Source organism: Anabrus simplex, chromosome 2 (assembly GCF_040414725.1).
Source record: "Anabrus simplex isolate iqAnaSimp1 chromosome 2, ASM4041472v1, whole genome shotgun sequence".
In the NCBI taxonomy this organism is placed as follows: domain Eukaryota; kingdom Metazoa; phylum Arthropoda; class Insecta; order Orthoptera; family Tettigoniidae; genus Anabrus; species Anabrus simplex.
In genome coordinates, this window is record NC_090266.1 from 584,522,937 (window position 1) to 584,548,399 (window position 25,463).

At 40.3% G+C, this 25,463-nt stretch overlaps 1 protein-coding gene across 1 annotated transcript in view; it reads left to right on the forward strand.

The window, feature by feature from the left end:
• Positions 1–3,486, forward strand: part of LOC137498473 (uncharacterized) — a 42,760-nt gene extending 39,274 nt beyond the window's left edge. The window contains exon 3 of the mRNA XM_068226012.1: positions 3,208–3,486. Coding sequence (XP_068082113.1) covers positions 3,208–3,486 — 279 coding nt within the window. The remainder of the gene's footprint in view (positions 1–3,207) is intronic.
• The last annotated feature ends 21,977 nt before the right edge of the window (positions 3,487–25,463 follow it).

Below are 25,463 nucleotides of genomic sequence, written 5' to 3' on the forward strand. Positions count from 1 at the left end.
AGTAGCAGCTAATGCACTGGACCTAGAAAAACTTGATGACGTTTTACGAAAGCTTGATACCGGCTCATACTCAGAGTGTGACTAAGACGAACAAAGCCAAGGGAGTCGAGACGAATCCGTTGAGTCATGACTCCAGCCAGAGTAAACCTGGAGGCGTAGGAAGAAAGAGAGAATCGTCGAGATGTACATTTCCGGTATAGGAAATTTAGGAAACGTCCCTATGGTGTGAGAGCCTCCTTCCAGCAAGGGCCCTCATGGCGACAAACCCCTACTCAGCCCAATAATGATAATAAGAATTCTCAGCGAGAAGCACTTGAAAGACGTTTTAGATACACCCGAGAGTACGTGAGAAACAGAGAAATAGGTCTACCCGAAGCTAATTCTCTTGAGTACCAAGAACATGTACAGAGAAAAAACGAGAACATCGAAATGAACCCCGAAACTTTGGGGACAAAAAACAACCCCGTCGAAGCATTAAGGAGACTGACTGAAAACCCGGAGGAAGAAGACATAATATGTACCACAGTCATTAATTACTGGTACCTGGATGATGCAGACCTACTATATTGAACCAGGAAAAGTGGATTTCAAGCGCATGTGATCTTTATGAGGGATATCTAGTCCTTAGGAGATGGTACAGAGAGGGAGGATCGCAAGGCGAAATAGTAGATATTACATCTTTCCTTTCCTTATTCAATCTCTGGAAGGTCACCTTATTATATCGCCGAATCATAGATATTTACTAGAAAATAGATTCCAATTTCAACAACAGAATACCAGAAAATTAAGTTGATCAATTAAAATTCAACTGAATAATGTCCATTTTCAATCAGTTAGGTCCATCATAACTTTTATGGCATAAATTAATAATAAAGCATGTTGTAAGTAAATAAGGAATCCCAAAGTCTTTTCTACTGGCACTTATGATTGCAGATTATGCCTTTTACATAAGTTAAATAACGTATATTTGGTAATTCCTTCTTGTTATCACATCAAACTAAAATATGAAACACTTGAAATTAAATCTGATTTTCTTGTATAAAGTTCTGAGTATTGTCCAAATTTTTGTAAATTATTGTACACTATACGTAAATATTGCAAATTGTGAGTTTATGATACACTTCCACTGGGAATGAAGCACTCAACTGATATTTTAAATTTCCAATAAATGAGAATATACGACATTACGAGAGCGCACTGTTATTTGAAAGTCTGTCTCTACTTTTAAGAGTTGTAAAACGTTAATTTTCCAAGTAAAATATTAAGTAAGTGAGCTTTAATGTTCTTTGTCAGTAATGACATTGTTTACAAAAGTTCTGTTCAGAGTCAGAATTATATTTTTGAATGGAAAAAGCACTGATATCACCTGATATACGCCTTCTTGTTGAGCTCGAGCAGTTGAATACTGTTCTGCAAGCAGCAATCTGGAACTCAGCTAACAGCAAACACCACGATGTTCCATAGTACCACATCCCTGGAACTGTCCCTCGTAGTACCAATTTCACGTTGATCTGCATCAAATCTCCGTCGATCTACGTCGTTCTCCGTCGATCTCCGTCGTTCTCCGTCGTCTCGAGTCAGGATTTCTCATGTTACTAAAAGAGTGGCTTTAACACGAGAAAGTCCATCTGACTAGGTTGAAATGTGTACCATTTGATTTTGCACAGTTAGAACTGATTATCACTGTCTCATAAATAATCACCATTCACTGGATGAGAAATACGTCGGAGCCCTGTCTATTATCGTAAATCACGATAATGAGAAAATACACTTCCCTTCACAGTTCATCTTGACACTTACTGCACACTGTTCGTATTGTCAAAAATAACTTTCATTCGAAGCACAGTTTATTATGGCTCACATTCACAACAAAGAAATAAATAAATGGCTCTCTCCCGTAATATCTCGTAATGTTCCTTCTCACTATCACAGTTCTACAAGTATTCATGTATGAATACTATACTTCACAATAACACTGAATTACGAATTTCATTACACAGTCTATCCACACGGGCTGTTTCAAATGATACAGCCTGTTATGACGATACGCGAACAGTCTTTCGGCTCAAATTAAAATATTTTAGGCTCTGATAATAGTCAAAATAGTCAGCGTGTTGCAACCTACACTCATGATATTCTACGTTGAAACAGCCTGAGACAATTACAATGTAAAGTTGCCGTGCTAACTTCAAGTTTGTTATGGTTATTCACACGAAAATTAAGATATTTGCCAAGTTCAAATATTGGTGAAATATTACAAGTCTTATCACTTTGTTGTTATATACACGTTAATTTCCTAAGTTTGAATGTCTGACTAATTGCAAGTCCAACAGTTTATAAGTTACTCACTGGTATTCACAGAAACTAAGTGTCAACTTGCAGTCGAAGTTATATAAGTATTGCGACATTCCGGCGGAACGAACACTGAGTTCGACTCGTTGTGTGCAGCATGACATGTGAGTCAGCTGTGAAGAATGCGAACTGAATTGCTACGATTTGGTCCGCTGCTTATATTCTGTATGTCCCAACGTTGCTTGCCACGTCACTGGGGGAAGTGTGATTCCTTTCTCGCTTATATCTCTTGAATGCCGTGATGGATTTTATTGAAATTGACATATGTTTACGTTCAGAACATGAGCTACACGATGATGTATGTCTCATTTCTGTAGCTCTATCGGCTAAAACGTTGGACATTTTCTTTCCAGTACATTCGAGAGATAGGCGTACAACATGTGGCCATGACGTCACCCGCAGGTTCATTGCTCGTGACGTGTTCAGTTCGTCACGAGGAGCTTCGTATCGCGCTCGTACAAGATGTCGGGCATACGAACACATATTATTGCCGTCCCTTTTCCATATATTCTGGCAATTATAAAACAATGTACCGGGCTGGAACAGTTCCTGGTACAATATGAGGACTCTACTCAAAGGCAACCTCAACTACAGCGCAGTTTAACTATTATTAACGTCAGAGTAGGCGGCATTAATGTCAACTAGTTAGTAGATTCTAGTTCCCAAGCTTCATAAATCTCACAAAAGTTAATTGATGTCGCACAAAGGAAGATCAATGTTTCTATTATACCAGCTGTCCAGGTCACGGTAAAAAGGATAGTCCCAGGCAAGGCTATAAAGTGAAAGTTTCAAGCGTTCCTTGAACTGAAAATTGGAGGTGTGTAATTTTGGCATTTATTTTTGATTCTGAACCAGATGAAATCCAACATGATCCTTGGATCGGATTTTCTAATTCAGAACGGGGGAATTATCGGCTATCCTGCCGGTTTGATTAAGTTTTACAACATCAGATCTGTAGAGTTGCAGCTGGTGAACAACAATGACGTGAAATATCAGGGATTTGAGACCCCAGTGGATGAAGTAGAAGGCAAGAAGAGCGAGGCTCTGCCTGCCGAAATTGATATTCACGACGATTGGAGACCCGAGGAAGTGGAATCCGTAGAGTACAAAGTAGCGTCCATCATTGATGACTAGTTTGAGGGTCACTACGATTTCACAATTTATACCAGTGTGACTGAAATCCCAGATTGTGATTTAGTGGCCGAGGCAGTTCAAGAAAATTTTCAAAATTTCCCCGACGTACTTGATGACAATCCTGGTGTTATCAAAGGTTTTAAACAACATCTAGACGTGTCTGACATATCACCTTATAAGAAAAGGCCTTACCCCATACCTGATATGTACCTGGAAGACGCCCGCACTGTAATTAGACAGATGGAAAATGATGGTATAATAAACCCGCATCACTACTGCTCTTCAGAGTCTTCGACATGCTGCTCAAACTCGCGAGAGGAAGCAGAGGCGACACAACTTTCGACAACATGTACGTTTGGAGATCTAGTCTTAATCCGTAAACCTGCAGTTTCTCATCCAAAACAAAGGATTTAGGCTAAATTATGTCCTTTATTTGGTGAACCTTTTAGGACCAGTACTGCAATCGATAATGGTTCGTATGAGGTTGACCGCTTGAAAGGCGACGTCGAAGGGATATTCAAAACTGCCACCCTGAAGGAATATGTAAGAATGAGGAGAAAAATACAATCTTGTGCCAATTTACTTTTCCCATGAAGGGGGGGGGGATGAAACGGGAATGGCGCGCCAATATTTTCCGCCCAAAGTATTTCTGAGACAACGCAAGCTAACACCCGTCTAGGGGATTTGAAACTACCGCTGTATGCACAGGCAGCGGATATGACAGTGAGTCATGCGGCTGCTCGCTGCTCTGAGCTCGCCAAGGAAAAATGACGTTACTATAAAACCATCTATAAGTTCTATGTCACTATCTCTTGAATGAAACATAATATAACATTTCTGATCACTCCATCATGTAGCACAGTATTGAATATGGTGATGTACCGAGTTCCAAGAAGATCGGCAGCAAGAGAGCCGAGTAATTAGTAGTTAGAATTATATGAATTTAGACGTCTGTGGTCCGACCTTCACGTATCAAAGAGGGCCAAGAGGTCGGTAGTAAATCAGTATCTTTGTGTCGTCCCAGGCGTCTCGTGCGCGGACCAGCTGTAGGAATGTTATGTTACTGTAGTATGTATGTTACTGTACTTCATTACGACCCTTATTCTTTCAAGTGTTCTATAAAACTACATCCCAATGACATTCTTTGATTTTCGTTAGACTGTGCTTAAAAAACAGTGTTAAATTCATTGCATTAACCTTAGTGATGGAGAAGGTTACGAAATGTGTTTTTCACATTACTCCATTAATTTCTATTTTTCCGACGAAAGAATCGGACAGTTATTTTTTCACTATTGAACTATGTTTATTTACCTTTCGTCGTAGATTGTAAAACTTATTTAATCTCTTCGATAAGAGCATCGCTTGAAACATATTTGTGTGTGCTGAAGTTTACGAACAGTGGAACTCGTAACTCGTATGAACAGTGTTACGCTATTATACCCAGTGCAGTGATGTAAGGAAAGTTCGTTCATATTTTGTTGACATTCTGTTCGGTGTTACACGCTTCTTTACTCCCTTCTTGGCCCTTAAGTGGAAATCAATCATTAACTATACATTCCACGCTGCACTGCACATGTCATCAAACTCCTTGGTTCGAGCCTATCTACTAGAACTTCCAGAGCCGTCGAGCACCGAGGGATTACGCGTTTTCATGGTGCAGAGATGTGTTCAGTGGTGAGGGGAAGGAGCTAGTCCTCATGGAACATCCTTGACGCCAACGCCGTGGGGACGGGGCCCCCGTTTACCAACCTCGACTCTGTAAATTCAGTTCTTCATCTATAAGAAGGTGATATGATTTGCTCGGTTCTTTTGAATAAACAAAAAGTTCAAAACTATAAGAACTTATTTTGCTAACCTCTCTGTTACGTTTTCTAAGTGTGCACCGTACACGCCCTGGCGTCAGACCCATGCGCTCCACTGAATTAAATACGGGCGTCGTCGATACGGTTACAATATCTTTCTTCTATAATCATATTGTTCGTACGTTTCTTGATTTCGATAGCCCCGCGGAATTTCCTTTCCAGACTCCAAGGGATAGCTGCTAGGATCTTGGACTTGTCAAATAATATGCCGTGTCTTGTTTCGTAGGAATGCTTCGCTACCGCTGAAATATCCGTCTTTTGATTCTTGGTGTGACGGATATGTTCCTTTAGGCGGGTGGAAATCAAACGTTTTGCTTTACCAAATAGCACGTTCAGCAGCTACATTCAGTGTGGTATACTCCAGGAGCCAGTAGTTCTATTGTGTCTTTGACTATGTAGATATCGGGGTAGCTTCCGTTGTGGTTTATAGGTGGTTTTTATGTCGTATATACCCAATATCTTGCCGATCCTGTCTGTAGTGTCTTTAATGTATGGCCGTATCGCTGTTTTCCGGCGGGTCAGTTATTGTTTACCGTCATTTCTTCTACGGCTCCCTTTTCTTTGTTTCCTTTCGATTTTCTAAAGACTCCTCGGATGTTACTGAGCGAGTAGGCATTTCTCCTGAGGATTCTCGTGGGGTGTTCTTTCTCTTCCTCGAGGTGTACTGCGTCTGATATCGCTATGGTCCTGTTTACTATAAATGTTAGAACAGCCTGCTTTAGTGATGGATTGTGATGAGAAGAGGCGTGCAGGTACCTGTCTGTGTGAGTTGGTTTCCTGTATACTGCGTGACTCACAGTCCTATTGATGGTGCGTTTTACTAGGACATCCAGGAACGGTAGTTCTCCGTTTACTTCGATTTCCATGGTGAACTGAATATTTACGTGAATAGGCAGTCGAGAAATATCAGCAGGTTGCTGCTTCCGTGAGGCGTGATCACGAACGTGTCATCCACATAACGGAGAAAACATTTGACTTTCAGGGTAGATGTGGCTAAGACTTTCTTTTCGAAGTGATCCATATACATGTTTGCTACTATTGGAGAGAGCGGCGATTCCATCGCGGACCCTTCTATTTGTTCGTAGAACTCCCCATTGAAGTATAAATTAGTGTCATTGAGGCATTGTTTAGCTAGTGTTGACAGGTCTTCTGGAAGTTTCTGGTCTAATAGCGGAAATACTTCTGTTAGCGGCAACTTGGTGAAATGTGAAGTGACGTCAAAACTTATTAATAAGTCCGTACTTTCGACTGATTGGACCTTAAGGTGCTGGTTGAAATGTCGGGAATCCTTCACGTAGGTTTCAGTGTGTCCCGTATGTGGCTGAAACAGTTCGGCTAGGTAACGGGCGATATCGTGCGTCGGAGATCGTATAGCGCTCACGATATGTCGCAGAGGTATGCCTTCGTTATGGATTTTTGGGAGGCAATGCAATTTAGGAGGTATGGGTTCCGAGGTGATCAGCTTCTTCTGTACTTCGGATTGGATACTGGAATTTTTTACTAGTCTGTGGAGTTTGTTCTTAATGCGGTTGGTTGGATTTCTTATTTTCCTGTATGCACAATAGGTGAGTAATTTTCCGTGTGTAGTCGGTGCGTGTCATTATCACCGTAGTGTTGCCTTTATCTGCGGGTAGGATTATTGTTTCCGTACCTTGACGTAGTGTTTTGAGGGCATGAATTTGTTCTTTGGTGAAATTGGATGGAGGCGTCTTTGTGGTTCTCAGTAGACATGATAAATCCTGTCTGTTCGTTTCTGCAGACTCTATTGGGAGGTGTCGTTTTGCAAATTCAACTTTGCTAATTATTTCTTCCACAGGTATCCTGTTAGAAGATACTGCGCAGTTGCGACCTCTTTCCAAGGCCGAGGTAGTATGTTCACTGAGTAGCGTATCTGTGAGATTAACTATCACATTCTTCTGTAGTGAATCAAGTGCTTTCGGTTTCTGTTTTCGTAGGAGGCGGTCGAATTTCTTGTTTTGTTTGGCGGTGGCTAGTTCCAGTGTATGCTGAGATTGTGTGTTGCTAATGCTGTCTAATGTGGTCCACATATTGAGAGAAAAGAGTGCTGGCAAATTCCAAGTGGAGTAGAAATAATTTATAGTTGAGGTGGTCCAGAATCTGTCTGGTTTCACTGATCTGTTCCCTGAGAAGTTTAAAGCTGGTTTCGTGAAGAATACGGCCTGTCCGTCGGTTCTTGGTGTGATGTTTCAGTTTCACATATGCTGGTAGTTTGTTGTATATTGCTGATTGCTCATCTTCTTTCGAAGGTTGTCGAACTGCCTAGTAGCTTTGAGAATATACTCCCCGTAAATGTTTTGTTTCTTATAGGTGAAGCTTCCACGGTGTGTAGAAATATTTAGTTTATTTTCAGCGTTTAACCGTGTCGCTGTTTTCTGTACATTACCTACAGTTTGCCGACGTTTCGAATAGATTGCAGTATTCTTTGTCAAAGCGACTGAAATACCCCTATTCGATCCGAGGTAATCAGTCTCCCAGGCAGCAATCACACTGCAAGAGTAGTTCCTGACCTTAGTCTTATATATCTTAGCCTTTCCGGCTGACGTAAGCCCCCTGGCTGACTCGTGAGAATTCTGGAAGGTATGTGTTACAGACTATCATACATGGGCATACAGACCAGAACATAAACACGCAGGTCGAACCTCCAATTACGTAACGTTTCGGGCAAGCCCCACTATCTGGCTGTGACACATACCTCGCAGGTATTAAGGAATATCATACAAGCTTCTGAGCCATTGTTAATTGAATAATTCGCGTAGCAGTAGTGAGTTCGTCACAGTAACATCTGCGTCTCACGAGAAGTCGCGGCAGCTTGTAGGTACGGCACGATTAAGAGATACTGCACTAAGCTACAAACATTATTCGTGATAAACAGTGCGAGATCACTGAAAGAGAAGCTTGTTCATTATTAAACTGTTCATTATGCAGTACTTACAGTAAATGTGTAACTAAAGCACAATTCCGCTACCAATTTGAGACTTCACAGCAGCACCTTACTTGAGAAGAATCACCGCGTACGGAATCAATGTTTCTTGTCAGGCCTTGAAACTTGAGATTGGCGCATGCGCAGCAGCCATACTAACTCTCCGCACCCCTTAGGCCGCATGCACGCGACTTCACGTCAGACGTCCATAGTACAGTACAATTCGAGGTCGCTGGGGTTTCGTGCACTACATGCCAAACAAACCGGTCAAATATGGCATAAAATATACGCCCTGTGTGACGGCAAAACGTATTACACATCTAATTTTGAGCTGTATTGCGAAATTCAGAAATCAGGTCGTCCAATAAACGATTTGACATAGTAAAATGATTTACTGTTTCGATACAACTTTCGAAACGAAACTTTCCACCGACAACTATTACTCCAGGTATAAGTTGGCAACGTACTGTATCTTTATGAAAATGGCCTCACATTTTCTAATTTTTCCGAAAAACGTGCATTAAAGTGATATTTTGTAGGACCCACACTTAATTCGCTCATTCATTTCAACGTGGCAACACATAATTCATCAATCACTTCATCTAATTAATAAGGCCCTAAATATTGTTAACTACTGTTTCTTACCACGCCTGGCTACAATGGAAAATCATCATCGAAATCCTCAAGTACAGCAACAGCTCACGACAGCTGATCGTGTAATTTCTCAAGGCGCGCCAACCGGAGGGTTAAATAGCTACAATATACTGGCAAGATTTCTTCCCCAATTATAAGAATGTACATAAAATGACTTTTTCCGATGACATCACCAACTTCTGCAACCATTGCCTCACCACAAATACCACACAATGACCGTTTCTATGAACAAATCGACGGTGTCGCCATGAGTCTGGTGATCACAAACTGATTCCTGGAAAATTTTAAGAAAACAGCACTCGAGACTACATCACAAAGACCTAAGGTGTGGCTTCGCTACATAGATAACACCTTTGTTATCTGGAGACAAGGACAGGAATAACTGCAGCGGTTTCTATAGCTTTTGAATAGCATTAACACCAATATTCAGTTCACTACGCATAGAGAAAGCGAAGGAAAATTCCCATTCCTCGATGTTCTGCTAATGAAGACGGCCAATTTAACCTTGGGACACACATTATATCGCAAGCCAGCCAAACCAGACAGCTATCTGGCGAAGACATCCAACCACCACCCACGATAAAATAACGGTGTAATTAAAACGCTACTGATCGTGCAAGAAGAATTTATCAACCTCAGCACATAAGCGAGCAGTTCAGCAACCTCAGTATGGCCCTACGTGCTTAGAGGTGCAGCCATAAAGATATAAAATGAGCACTCCATCCAAAACGGCCGACAAGCAGGAAGAAGCAAGACGAGCGGCCGGCAGCTAAAGCCTATCTGCCATACATTGGTAAGATAACTGATAGAAAAGAGAAGCTACTGGAATAAAGCCCATATATAGGCCAACGAAGAAAATGCAGGAATTGTTAAGGACTGCTAAAGACAAGCACCATCCTCTCTCCACATCAGGTGTCCGTAAGATGCCGTGCATTCTCAGCCAGGTGTACATACGAACTACGAAACGCAACATCGCCACCCGACTAAAGGAGCACAACAGACGCAGCCAGCTGGGACAATCAGAATGTTTATCAGTCGCTGAACCCTCTCTGCTAGCGAACCACGACATTCAGTTCAGGAAAATCGACGTATTGTTAACTACTGTTTCTTACCACGCCTGGCTACGATGGAAAATCATCATCCAAATCCTAAAGTACAGCAACAGCATCAATCGTAAGGAGGAATCTGAACAAGTTCACAAAGCCTGGTTTCTAGCACTGAAAACCTGTAATCCTGGGGAACATGGTGTCCGCATTAGGCCATAAACAGCAACGGGTGGTCGGCTGCCTGTCTCCGCTAAGGCAGGTTGACCAACGCCTGGCTCTACACTGCTTCAGACCAATTACTGACCACGCCTCACTTTATGGTGGAGAAAAGCCTGCATTATACATTGAGCTGGAAATGCGACCACCACTCCATTCCACTGCATTTTGGCCATTAAAATCATTCGGAACCTTTGAAGATGACAAACGCAGTTTTCGGTGAAACGTCGAGATCATCATATGATCCTTGACCACGGCCTACGATAGCGAAAAATACAGACATTATTCTACTGTACAATTGACAAGAACGAGATATTGAACCCGCCCCCTACCCAAGTGGATCACCAGCGGCATACTGTATCTACAGGGTCGTCAACTGGATTTAAATCAAGTGGGCATCAAAAATATATATAACTTAGCGGCTTAAGGTGTAGGAGAATACGGTTGTCATCTAACTCAAAACGAATTTTAATTTCGTGTGGCTATTTCTAGCCGATTGCAGCCCTTGTCAGGCAGACCCTCCGATAAGGGTGGGCGGCATCTGCAATGTGTAGTTATCTGCGTGTTATTGTGGTGGAGGATAGTGTTATGTGTGGTGTGTGAGTTGCAGGGATGTTGGGGACAGCAAAAACACCCAGCCCCCGGGCAATTGGAATTAACCAATCAAGGTTAAAATCCCCGACACGGCCGGGAACTGAACCCGGGACCCTCTGTACCGAAGGCCAGTACGCTGACCATTCAGCCAACGAGTCGGACTCTCAAAACGAATGAGAACATTATTTAAAATAGGAAAATAAAAGGGTTTATTATACTCCTGATGTTTATGGAACCTGATGCAAAATAACCATGTTGAATATACATGAATAATTACAAATTTCGCAGATGACATGCTTATAATTGTTTAAATCTGTTGAGGATGAGACTAAGTACAACCGTTATATAACGTCTTTATCATTACCCTACGAATGACGTACATCTATATATATAAAGTAGCTTGTCCTGACTGACTGACTGACTGACTGACTGATTCATCATCGCCGAGCCAAAACTACTGGACATAATGAAATTAAATTTTGGGGATACATTCATATTAAGATGTAGGTGCTCGCTAAGAGAGGATTTTTGGATATTCCGTCGCTAAGGGGGTGAAAAGGGGGGGTGAAATTTTAAAATGAGTGAATCTATATCTCAAAACTTTAAAAGTTTACAAATGTAAAAATTGGTATTTAGAATCTTCATTAAAAATTAGGAAATGCGAATTTTTTTTGTTTTCAGAAAATCCCAATAGCAGGGATGAAAAAGGGTGAAAAATGGGTTGAATGCCTTTAATCAGGATACCGGTACTTATATCTCAGAAACTGAAGGTATTACAGACCTGGAAATTGGTACTTTTGATCTCTTTTAAAAATAAAGAAACACGTATTTTTTGTTTTTTAAAAATCCAAATAATGGGAGGGAGAAAATATGGGTGAATTTTTAAAATCAGTGTATCTATATCTCAAAACTTTGAAAGTTTACAGATGTAGAAATTGGTATTTAGAGTCTTCATTAAAAATAAAGAAACACGTATTTTTTGTTTTCGGAAAATCCCAATAGGAAAGGTGGAAAGGGGTGAAAAATGGGTTGATTTCATTTAATGAGGATACTTATATCTCAGAAACTGAATATATTACAGACCTGAGAATTGGTGTTTTGGATCTCCTTTAAAAATAAAGAAACACGTATTTTTTGTTTTTGGAAAATCCAATTAATGGGGGGTGAGAGGGGTGAATTTTTAAAATGTGTGTATCTATATCACAAAACTTTTAAAGTTTATAGATGTAAAAAAATAGTATTTAGAATCTCCTTTAAAAATACAGAAACACGTATACTTTTGTTTTCGGAAAATCCCAATAGGAAGGGTTGAAAAGGGTGAAAATGTGTTGAATGCCTTTAATGAGGCTAATTATTTTTCAGAACCTGATATTACAGACCGGAAAATTGGTATTTGGGATCTACTTTAAAATAATACAGAAGCAGGCATTTTTCGTTTTTGGAAAATGCAAATAATGGGGGGGGGGGCGGTGAAAAGGGGAGTGAATTTTTAAAATGAGTGTATCTACATCCTAAAATTTTAAACGTTTACAGATGTGAAAATTGGTATTTTGAATCTCCTTTAAAAATAAAGAAACATGTATATTTTGTTTTCAGAAAATCGCAATAGGAGGGGTGTAAAAGGGTGAATAATGGGTTGAATGCCTTTAATGAGGGTACAAATATTTCAGAAACTGAAGATTTTACATAACTGAAAATTTTTATATGGGATCTCCTTTAAAAATAAAGAAACACGTATTTTTGGTTTTTGGAAAATCCAATTAATGGCGGTTAAACAGGAGTGACATATTTGGGTGAATTTTTTGAAAGAAAGTATCTACAGAATATCTGAGAAAAATGGAATGTTACAGACGTAAAAAGTGATATTTGGAATCTCCTGTAAATGTAAAGAAACATAGGCGATTTGTTTTTGGAAACTCCTCTTAAGGGGAACTAAAAAGGGGGTTAAATTTTAAAATGAGAATTTCTACAGTATATCTCAAGAAACTTAACATGTGACAGAAGTGAAAAATTGTATTTTTATCTCTAAAAATATTAGGAAACGTGTATTTTTAGTTTTCGGATATAGCACTTGGGTGGAGGAGGGGGGGGGGTAATAGTGACTGAAAATGGTGTTGAATTCTTTTAATTAGACGTGAAATTTGATATTTGTAATTTGCTTTAAACGTAAAGAAGCACGAATTCTCGGAAAATCCATGAATGGGGAGGGGGGAAGTGAAAGAATTGAAAAATGAATTGACTTAATTGTATGAGAATACTTACATCTAATAAAAACTAAAGTTGTTAGGGCCTACAGACGTGAAAATTGGTATTTGGATCTCCTTTAAAGACAAAGAAAAGCCCGTTTTGTGGGGGGGATCATCTTGGGAGGCGTGAGTGAAAAGGAGTTGAATTCCTTTCATGAGGACACATAAATCAAAAACTGAAGACGTTACAGTCGTGATAATTGGTATTTAGAAGATCCTTTACTATTTAAGAAACAAGTATTTTTTGCCGGAAAATTCACTTGACGGGGGGGGGGGGCGGAGGAGTGCGAATGTGAAAAAAGTGAATTATTTGAATCTGAAAACTGAAGGTAATAGACGTAAACAATGGTGTTTGGAATCTGCTTTAAACATAAAGAAATACGCCTTCTTTAATTTTTTTTGGGGGGGGGGGTCGGTAAATAAACTTAACTGCGGTGGGTTGTAAAAGGAGTTGAGACCAATTGATTTTACTGTTCATAATGTATTTATAAGGAGCCTCCGTTGTTCAGGAGGCAGCGCGGCGGCCTCTCACATCTGGCTTCCGTGGTTCAAATCCTGGTCTCTCCATGTGACATTCGTGCTGGAAAAAACGGAGGTGGGACAGGTTTTTCTCCGGATACTCCGGTTTTCCCTGTCATCATTCATTCCAGCAACACTGTCCAATATAATTTCATTTCATTTGTCATCTATTAATCATTGCCCCAGAGGAGTGCGACAGGTTTCGGCTGCCGGCACAATTCCTATTGTCGCCGCTAGATGGGGCTTTATTCATTCCATTCCTGACCCTGTAGAATGACTGGAAACAGGCTGTAGATTTTCGATGTACTTATTCTGATCATAAACCGATCATTTTTAATCTTTCCTGGGTTCGTTTTCAAGAGCCATCTTTCCCTTCGGAGAACGTTCTTAGATTACAGTACCTTCTCCTGGCATATAAATAAAAATTTAAACACATTTGAAATAAACGATAGGAATGAGATTGACCGTCGAGTTTTTCACCTCTATAATAAGGTCAATAATGCACGAAAGTATTTCATTCGTATGGCCAGAAATCTCCCACACATGCCTACGCGCGACAATGTTGCTGGTCACATTCTCAACAATGACAATGGCAGCAGATGTAATTTACCGCCAAGTAGCGGTCTTGCATCGTGCAGTTGGGTCCAGAACATCTATAGTAGTAATAATAATAATAATAATAATAATAATAATAATAATAATAATAATAATAATAATAATAATAATGTTCCGGACCGTCGTCAAATGTGCGGACCGCGCTGGAAACGGGTCCTGGACGTTTAATACCTAAGAATGCAGTCCGGCCGGGGGTTCAATATCGCCAAGGCACCCAAGAAGACACCACGCCGGATCTCCTGAAGGATTTGATCCATATTAAAAATGCTTATAGGAAAAGATGGCACAGATTTAGGACCCATCTGACCGGGTGGAATACCTGGACCTAGCCCGGGAAGTACGAAATCGATTGCTGGGAATAAAGATTGAAAAATGGGAAGAAACTTTCCGTAATCTATTAGAAAACGAGTCAGATCGCGTATTTTGGCGGATTCTCGCAGAAAACGAGTCACATCGCGAACTTTGGCGGATTATATATCTAAAACAATAAGCATTCGATTATAAATTTCGGTATAATACCGTAGCGAAGCACGGGTATATTGCTAGTAATTACATATAAACAAACATTATGATGGAAGTGCCACGGGTCAAAAATACATCCGTGACTCTGGACACATAACATAAATTGACCGTTGGGTCAGAAACAACGTCATTCCATAACACAATCAACAAATACAATACAAGACACAACTAATACACAAAAATACACTGAATACACCTGGTTCCCGTGGGAAAACCCACCGGCTCTTGGCGGATGCCAGCGAGATCCGAACTCACATCCTGCGACGTTCGAAGATGGGATTTAAATCCCTAACTACAAATAATAATAATATTAATATTAATATTAATAATAATAATAATAATTTATTTCTCAAAGGGTTTACTGGTCTCTGTCGGTAATTAACTTCAGCTGAAATAGATGAGGGATTTCTATCCGTTAATGAAACAATTTTAAGGAGGCGACGTGTAACACAATAAATAGCACACTACCAGTATGTCCTCACCATATGGGCTGACACAAAGCAACAACCACCGACCATTCTAGGGAGCAAAAAATATACGCGCGGGCCCTTCTCTCTTGTTTACAGGAGGCGTTCCCACCCACATCATTCACAGTTTCTTGGGGAGGCTCTCTGCTCCTTCCTTAACACTTTATCACTTTTAATCTCAAATGGCAATTAATCGACTTCATTCAAAAAACTTAATTCGCTCATTCATTTCAATGTGGCAACACATAATTCGTCAATCACTTCATGTAATTAATGAGGCCCTAAATATCTCGACCCACCACATGGGTTTTATATTTTTCACTAGGTGCCCCGGCTTCAATACCTCCTGTCAACATGGACTAACTCATTTTACAGCTGGCGAGATGGTTATGTCACTTCAGCTCTCACATAACACGGCAACTCAGTAACCCAAACATACATACACCATCATTATAGACCGTTACGCCTTTCAGCGTTCAGTCTGCAAGCCTCTGTGAATTTACTGAACGTCGCCACAATCCTCTATTTGCAACTAGTGCTGTGGCCACATTTAGTTCTATGCCTCTTATCTATAAATCGTTCGAAACTGAGTCCAACCGTGGTCGTCTTGGTCTCCCTCTACTCCCCTTAAACTCCATAACAGAGTCCATTATTCTCCTAGCTAAACTATCCTCCTCCATTAGTCTCACACGATCCCACCACCGAAACCGGTTTATGCGTACAGCTTCATCTATTGAATTCATTCTTAACTTAGTCGTTATCTCCTCGTTCCGATTACCCACCTGTCATTGCTTCCACCTGTTTGTACCAGCAAACATTCTCGCTACTTTCAATTCTGTTATATCTAACTTATGAAAAGGAAATCCTGAGTCCACCCAGCTTTCGCTCCCGTAAAGCAAAGTTGGTTTGAAAACAGACCGATGAAAAGGTAGTTTCGTCCGGAAGTTGACTTTCTTCCTACAGAGCACTGTTGATCCCAACTGCTAGCTCACTGCATTAGCTTTACTACACCTTGATTTAATCTCAATTACTACATTACCACCCTGTGAGAACACACAAACACTTAAAATTATCTCCCTGTTCCAGCTTTGTATCACCAATTTGACATTCAATTCTGTTGACTTTCTTATCTATTGACATAAATTTAGTTTTCGAGAGGCTAATTTTCACATCATACGCATTGCACCTATTTTTAAGTTCCAAGATATTAGACTGCAGGCTTTCAGCACAAACTGCTATTAAGACCAATTCGTCAGCATAGGCCAGACTGCTTACTACATTTCCACCTAACTGAATTCCTCCCTGCCATTTTATACCTTTCAGCAGATTATCCCTGTAAATTACGAACAGCAAAGGTGAAAGGTTACAGCCTTGTATAACCCCTGTAAGTACCCACAACCAAGAACTCATTCTAACATCAATTCTCACTGCAACCCAATTGTCAACATAAATGCCTTTGATTGACTTTGATATTCTACCCTTAATTCCATAGCACACCAGTATGGCGAACATTTTATCCCTCGGAACCCGGCCATATGCTTTCTCTAGGTCTACGAAACATAAACACAACTGTCTATTCCTCTCGTAATATTTTTCAGTTACTTCCGCTCAACCACTGATCGCACCCTCCCTTCCAAGAAGCCAGCGAATACTTTACATGGTATACTAATCAATGGGATACCTCGATGGTTGTTGCAATCCTTCCTGTTCCCTTGCTTGTAGATAGGTGCAATAACTTTTTTCTCCAATCTGAAGATACCTTACCAACATTCCATGCTAATATTACTACTCTATGCAGCCATTTCATCCCTACCTTCCCACTAAACTTCACCATTTCAGGTCTAATTCCATGTATTCCTGCTGCTTTATGACAATGAAGTTTATTTACCGCCTTTTCCACTTTCTCAAGCGTAATTTTACCAACATTATTTTCCTCCTCCCCATGAGCTCGGTTGTTCACGACACCACCATGAAGATTTCCTTTATCGCTGACATGATTTTCAAAATATCCCCTCCACCTCTAAAGTGATTCCCTGCGATCTATTATTAGATCACCCGAATTAACCCAAATCACTCTTAATTTCATTTTTCCCTCCCTTCCTAAGATTCTTTATTACTGTCCAGAAAGGTTTCCCTGGTGATTGACCAACCTTTCCAGGTTATTTCCAAAACATTTCCACGGCTTATTTTTGGATTCAATAACTATATGTTTCGCTCTGTTTCTTTCATCTACGTAAAGTTCCCTGTCTGCATCAGCAATTGTTTTGAGCCATTTATGATAAGCCTCCTTTTTATGTTTACAAGCTGCTTTCACTTCATCTTTCCACCGAGATGTTCGCTTTTTCCTATCTTTACACACAGTTGTTCCTAGGTATTTCCTTGCTTGCTACTACAGCATCCCTGTATGCCACCCATTCTCTTTCTACATCCTGAGCCTGCTCACTGTCAACTGCTCGGAACTTCTCACTATTAATATCCATGCACTTCTGTCTAATTTCCTCGTCATAGATATTTGTCTGTATCATAGAAAAATCGCCGAAATCCCGTACATTCCTAACAGACTTTCTGAATTCGAAGACGGTTATCATACAGTCTATTATAAATCAAGTACCCGTAGCCTCCCATTTGTAGCCCTGAATAGACTTATGTTTAAAGAACGTATTCGTAACTGCTAAACACATACGAGCAAAGAAGTCCAGTAAACGCTTACCATATTAATTATCTTCCATATCTTCCTCACATTTACCAATCACCCTTTCGTATCCTTCAGTTCTATTTGCAACTCTCGCATTGAAATCGCCCATTAGCACTATCCTATCCTTGCCGTTGACCCTGACTAAGATGTCACTCAATGCTTCATAAAACTTGTCAACTTCATCCTCATCTGCACCCACACATGGATCAATACACTAAGACAATTCGCGTCCTAATTCCTCCAACTGCGAAATCTACCCACATCATTCGCCCATTTACGTGCCTAACAGAAACTACGTTGCGTGCAATAGTATTCCCTACTGTATAATCTCCCCTCCCCTTTTTAACACCCGTAAAGTACACTTTATAATCACGTATCTCTTCCTCGTTATCTCTCCTTACCCGAATATTACTTACTCCTAGTACATCCAGATGCATCCTCTTCGCTGACTCAGCCAGTTCTACTTTATCTCCCATAAGCCCTATTAATATTGATAGCTCCCCACCGAATTCCATTTCGTTCGCCAAGTTGTTTCCAAGGAGTTCCTTGCCTGTCAAATGGGAGTGGGACTCCGTTACTCCCATAGGTTCAAGGCTTGCTTAAAATGTTTTGAGCTCGTTAAATTCATGAAGCAGGATGCTACCCTATTTACACATAGTTTGACTTTATGTAGAGTGGTTAATGGCAGTAGTTTCCATTGGAATGTTCACTTAAGTTGATTGGTACTCAACCAGCCGTATTATTGGCGATAGTGGAGGCATGTCAAATAATTATGTGATTCCATTGGGAATTCCAGAGCAATGAAATGATTTCTCAATTGAGGCAAGTAGACGATGTGTATCCTTCAGATATTTTCGACTACGGACGTAGCCTAAAAATTTCTTCTGTGTAACAAATTTGCATTGCCAGTGATTATAAATTTGTCATGAGTTGCGTAAGATAGGGATATGAGCTAGCCTCAAGCTCGGATGTAAATTTGTAATTACAGTGGCACCATTGTCATTGACTGAAGGTGTATGGGCTATTTTTGTGGGGAGCATATTCTTTAATGGGAGATAATGTGCAAATGTATTTACGCATTGATGTCTAATGCATAAATTTGAGCTCGAATTAGGACAGGCCTACATTTTTATTAAACATTTGGGGATACATAAATAACATTTTTTCTACATTATTTGTACACGCGTGGATATTTGTTTCTTTTATCGCGATATTATAAGCACATGCCAGTTATTCGTTATGCAGTTCTGCATGGCGAATTTTGGAAGCCATATTGTTTGTGATTATGTAAAGTAGACAGCAAAAACTGGAAATTTACATACATACATTACATACATTATCATTATAGACTGTTATGCCTTTCAGCGTTCAGTCTGCAAGCATCTGAGAATTTACTAAACGTCGCCACCATCCTCGATTTGCAACTAGTGTTGTGGCCACATTTAGTTCTATACCTCTTATCTTTAAATCGTTAGAAACAGAGTCTAACCATCGTAGCCTTAGTCTCCCCCTACTTCTCTTACCCTCCATAACAGAGTCCATTATTCTCCTCGGTAACCTATCCTCCTCCATTCGCCTCACATGACCCCACCACCGAAGCCGGTTTATGCGTACAGATTCATCCATCGAGTTCATTCCTAAATTAGCCTTTATCTCCTTATTCCGAGTACCCTCCTGCCATTGTTCCCACCTGTTTGTACCAGCAATCATTCTTGCAACTTTCATGTCTGTTACTTCTAACTTATGAATAAGATATCCTGACTCCACCCAGCTTTCGCTCCCGTAAAGCAAAGTTGGTCTGAAAACAGACCGATGTAAAGATAGTTTCGTCTGGGAGCTGACTTCCTTCTTACAGAATATTGCTGATCGCAACTGCGAGCTCAATGCATTAGCATTACTACACCTTGATTCAAACTTGCTTACTATATTACCATCCTGGGAAAAACACAGCCTAAATACTTGAAATTATCGACCTGTTCTAGCTTTGTATCACCAATCTGACATTCAGTTCTGTTGTATTTCTTACCTACTGACATCAATTTAGTCTTCGAGAGGCTAATTTTCATTCCATACTCATTGCACCTATTTTCAAGTTCCAAGATGTTAGACTGCAGGCTTTCGGCACAGTCTGCCATTAAGACCAAGTCGTCAGCATAGGCCAAACTGCTTACTACATTTCCACCTAACTGAATCCCTCCCTGCCATTTTATACATTTCAGCATATGATCCATGTAAACTACAAACAGCAAAGGTGAAAGATTACAGCCTTGTGTAACTCCTGTAAGTACCCTGAACCAAGAACTCATTCTACCATCAATTCTCACTGAAGCCCAATTGTCAACATAAATGCCTTTGATTGACTTTAATAATCTACCTTTAATTCCATAGTCCCCCAGTATTGCGAACATCTTTTCCCTCGGTACCCTGTCATATGCTTTCTCTAGATCTACGAAACATAAACAGAACTGCCTATTCCTCCCGTAGCATTTTTCAATTACCTGGCGCATACTGAAAATCTGATCCTGACAGCCTCTCTGTGGTCTGAAACCACACTGGTTTTCATCCAACTTCCTCTCAACGACTGATCGCACCCTCCCTTCCAAGATGCCAGTGAATACTTTGCCTGGTATACTAATCAATGAGATACCTCGATAGTTATTGCAATCCTTCCTGTTCCCTTGCTTATAGATAGGTGCAATTACTGCTTTTGTCCAATCTGAAGGTACGTTACCAACACTCAATGCTAATTTTACTACTCTATGAAGCCATTTCATCCCTGCCTTCCCACTATACTTCTCCATTTCAGGTCTAATTTCATCTATTCCTGCTGCCTTATGACAATGGAGTTTATTTACTATCCTTTCCACTTCCTCAAGCATAATTTCACCAACATCATTTTTCTCCTCCCCATGAGCTTGGCTGTTTGCAACACCACCATGCTGATTTCCTTTTACATTGAGAAGATGTTCAAAATATTCCCTTCACCTCTCCAGTGATTCCCTGGGATCTATTATGAGTTCACCTGAATTACTCAAAACACTGTTCATTTCATTTTTCCCTTCCTTCCTAATATTCTTTATTACTGTCTAGAAAGGTTTCTCTGCTGCTTGACCTAGCCTTTCCAGGTTATTACCAAAATCTTCCTATGACTTCTTTTTGGATTCAACAACTATTTGTTTCGCTCTGTTTCTTTCATCTACGTACAAATCCCTGCCTGCCTCTGCCCTTGTTTGGAGCCATTTCTGGTAAGCCTTCTTTTTACGTTTACAGACTGCTCTCACTTCATCATTCCACCAAGATGTTCGCCTTTTCCCATCTTTACACACAGTTGTTCCTAGGCATTCCCTCGCTGTTTCTACTACAGAATCCCTGTATGCCACCCATTCACTTTCTATATCCTGAACCTGCTTACTGTCTACTGTTCGAAACTTCTCACTAATCATATCCATGTACTTCTGTCTAATTTCCTCGTCCTGGAGATTTTCTACACTTATTCGTTTGCAGACAGATTTCACTTTCTCTACCCTAGGCCTAGAGATACTTATTTCACTACAGATCAGATAGTGGTCTGTATCATCGAAAAATCCCCGAAAAACTCGTACATTCCTAAAAGATTTCCTGAATTCAAAGTCTGTTAAGATATAGTCTATTATGGATCTGGTACCCCTAGCCTCCCATGTGTAGCGGTGAATAGCCTTATGCTTGAATAATGTATTCGTAACAGCTAAACCCATACTACGACAGAAGTCCAGCAAACGCTTCCCATTCCCATTAGCTTCCATATCTTCCCTACATTTACCAATCACCCTTTCGTATCCTTCAGTTCTATTTCCAACTCTCACATTGAAATCGCCCATTAGCACTATTCTACCCTTGCTGTTGACCCTGACCACAATGTCACTCAATGCTTCATAAAACTTGTCAACTTCATCCTCATCTGCACCCTCACATGGTGAATACACAGACACAATTCTTGTACTAATCCCCCACCCACTGACAAATCTACCCACATCATTAGCTCATTTACGTGCCTAACCGAAACTATGTTGCGTGCAATGGTATTCCTGATAAAGAGCCCTACCCCAGACTCTGACCTTCCCTTTCTAACACCCGTCAAGTACAGTTTATAATCTCCTATCTCTTCCTTCTTATCTCCCCTTACCCGAATATCACTTACTCCTAGCACATCCAGATGCATCCTCTTTGCTGACTCAGCCAGTTCTACCTTCTTTCTTCCATAAGCCCCATTAATATCGATAGTTCCCCACCGAATTCCATTTCGTTCGCCAAGTTGTTTCCAAGGAGTCCCTCGCCTGTCAAATGGGAGTGGGACTCCATTACTCCCATAGGTCCGAGGCTTGCTTAAAGTGTTCTGAGCTCGGAAAATTCATGAAGCAGGATGCTGCCCTACTTGCACATAGTCCAAGTGAGGATCTCTCCTCTAACGGGTTATGGGCCACCGGTGAATTGTATAGTCCTAACTGCCTGAGCACAAGGAGGGCCACGACTCAGAATATGTCCGAGATGCCCACTCCCATTCCATAGCAACTGGTATCCCGACTCTCAGGACCACTTACTAGGCCACTCAGCCGTTGCCCATGGTTCACGAACTAGGACGTGACTACAGTAACTCATAAACATGAACCAAAATTAAAATTTCGAAATCTTGGTACTATATCTATAGACTTTTACGCCGGAAGCATGGCTGCGTAGTCGTATTCGAATTGAATGAGATGGCGGTAACTGTAGCCGATCTTCTGGCTAGGATGGACTTGGCAGCGGCGGAAGCCAGGGAGCGCGAACAGGAGTCGAAGGATCGTATGCAGAAGATTACGGAGAAAATGGACTTGGTAGCTGCGGAGTCGAGGGAGCGCGAACAGTAATCTATGACATGCGAGCATGAAAACAATGCAGAGATTATGAACAGAAACAAATTAGCAACAATAGAGGCTGAGAAACGCGAACTTAAGAACTCAAATGAACTTTATGATAAGATTTCCGAAGACGTAGTGAAACAACTAGTAGAGGGGAATGAGAAGCTTGAGGGAAAGATTGAAGTAATATTGAGAGATGTTGTCAGGAGGGTATGAATCGCTTAGAGAAGCGCATAGACGAAATAGAGACTCGAACCGAGGAACAGGTAGACTAAATACAAAAGACCGTTGAGGAGCTGACAGGGAAAATATCCGATGGAGCCGTAAAGACAGAGAAACGGCTAGAAGAAGTGACTAGTAGTTTAGATGAAGCACGTACAAAAATATGCAAGAATAGGAGCGCGATTGATAAAATCAGTGCAGATACGGAGGCGAGATTTTCAACCATCACCGAAGAAATCAGGACTCAGTTGGCCGAAGTGCAACAGAAGAATGAAGAAATGTTGGAAATTAAACTATCTGAAAAGGAACGGAGAAACGAAGCAAAGATGAAAACCCTGGAAGGAAAACTTACGCAAGAGGTTGCGGATCGAATTGCAGATAATGGCGAGGAGATCAGGAAGATAGAGAGACCACCATAGGTAATCTGCAGGAAGAAGGTGCGACTGTCGAAGCATGGACAGAGTTGAGTCAAAAGAAAAGCACTGTGCCATAACTAGAAAAGACGATGGTGAATTCTACCTTAATCTACGAAGTGGTTGAACTTGGGGGCTTAGACATTTTGAGCTAATTACTTTTTGTGTAAAAACGAAACGTCGTGCTCAAAATAATTGATTATGAAAAATAATCAATCCACTCTAATTTACATGACACGAGGTTTAGTATTTGATTTCAGTGTTATTTATCGTGCTTTGATCGTGAGATGTAACATTCTGTACATGTGATTAAAGGACATCATTGTCATTCATGGAGCTCAGTTTATTCAATGAACTCTTCAAAAAGAAACATTTATCAACGAGTCAATACTTATTTATAGGAATTAAACTTTTGCCATGTAGAGTACATTAACTCAGTTGTTTCGCACTATGGAGTGTTTGAATTTGTATGACTTATAGCAGCTCCCTATAACTTCATTCATTTTAAGAGGTAAAGAAACACGTACGATTACTGCTCATAACAACGAACAGAGCTGGCATAACTACGCACCGCGACATTCACGATCGATATGTAGGCACAATGCAAAAGTAATCTCTCGTAAATTATACCAGGCCGACTTAAGCTACTTCATAACTCAGATATGCAAGGTTATAATACTAAATTCATTACAGCAGCCGGAGTAAAATAAATTACTTGCTCTATCTCTCTCTAGTATATGAGGAGATTTAAATAACTTGTCTGGAACATGTATAGTACTGCTGTTCTGCTCGGGAAACGCAACATTTACAAACTTGCCTAGGTTCACAAATTAATCTCACCCGCTCTATCACTCTGTTCTCTTGTGGCACTTCTGTGTATGGAATTGTACCATTCAGTTCAGGTAAAGTACCTCAATTAGGGTAAACTCTTTTAAAGTTAATAGACTCAATAGATGAATAAGACACACCTTAAGTTATAGCTACGGCCGGTTATTCTGCCATATAGAAAGTTAACAAGTTGATAGCTTATAGCAAAGTACGCCCAAGGAGGGAAGGTTAATTAAATTTAATTTTTAATATCCTAAAACATAAACGCTTACTGTAAACAAACAAATAATCTTGTGTCGGAATCTATTGGAATAGAAATGAAAATTGAAATCATACAACTGAAAAAAGGGAGCATATCTCTGCAAAGTGTCACAAGTCTGATATCGCCGACAATGTTGGTGGTGTCTGAGAATATATTCTCAGGATGACCGAAAGGCATCGTATACCACAATATCCAGTGATATGGAAATACCTAAGCAGTCTACGTTTGTACAATATTAAATTACCTTGGGTCGTCACTTCATCCAGGCAACAGTTGACCGTGCGTTCGTTCTCATGATAATTTTCCCACAGTAGATGGCACTCTATATTCATCTTCGTTCCAGAGTTAGGGTACAAGAGACCAGAACATTTTACGCAACTGCAATGCTTTCAAGTGTCCTGGTATATTGTAGGTGAAAGTTGCAAGATGATGTCATACTTAATATGATTGAACGGAATTGTAGTTAAACAATTACAGGTTCTTTTACATCCAAAGTGACATTATGGCCACCACACTATCTATACAAATATTCTCAGTTTTAATACATAATTTAAGAGCAAATTTAGGAAACAACAATATAATAAATTCTACTTGCTCGTGTTTTCGCAAGAAAATATTGAAAGTTTAACTATTTCTACAAGCCTAGGTTATGTTTTTGACCGATTCCCCTAAATTTCGTTACTCTTAACCCTTTAATGCATGATTTTTTATTTTCCTGTTTAAAAGTTATTTTTGGACTTTCCATAAGGTTTATAGAACGGGGAAAATATTGAAAAAATATCAATAATGCTGCATATATGCTACATCATGAATAAACCTTCTCTTTGATACGGTTGCCATTCAACTAGTTCCTACATAAAATATATACAAATGGGTAACTAAGGTCAAAGATATTCTATAAACAACTTGGAACTCATGTGGAACATGCACTGGTTCATGAAATGCCCACCAGAGGAGTGGAAATCAATTTGTTAATCTATGTTGCATATATGCTACGTCAT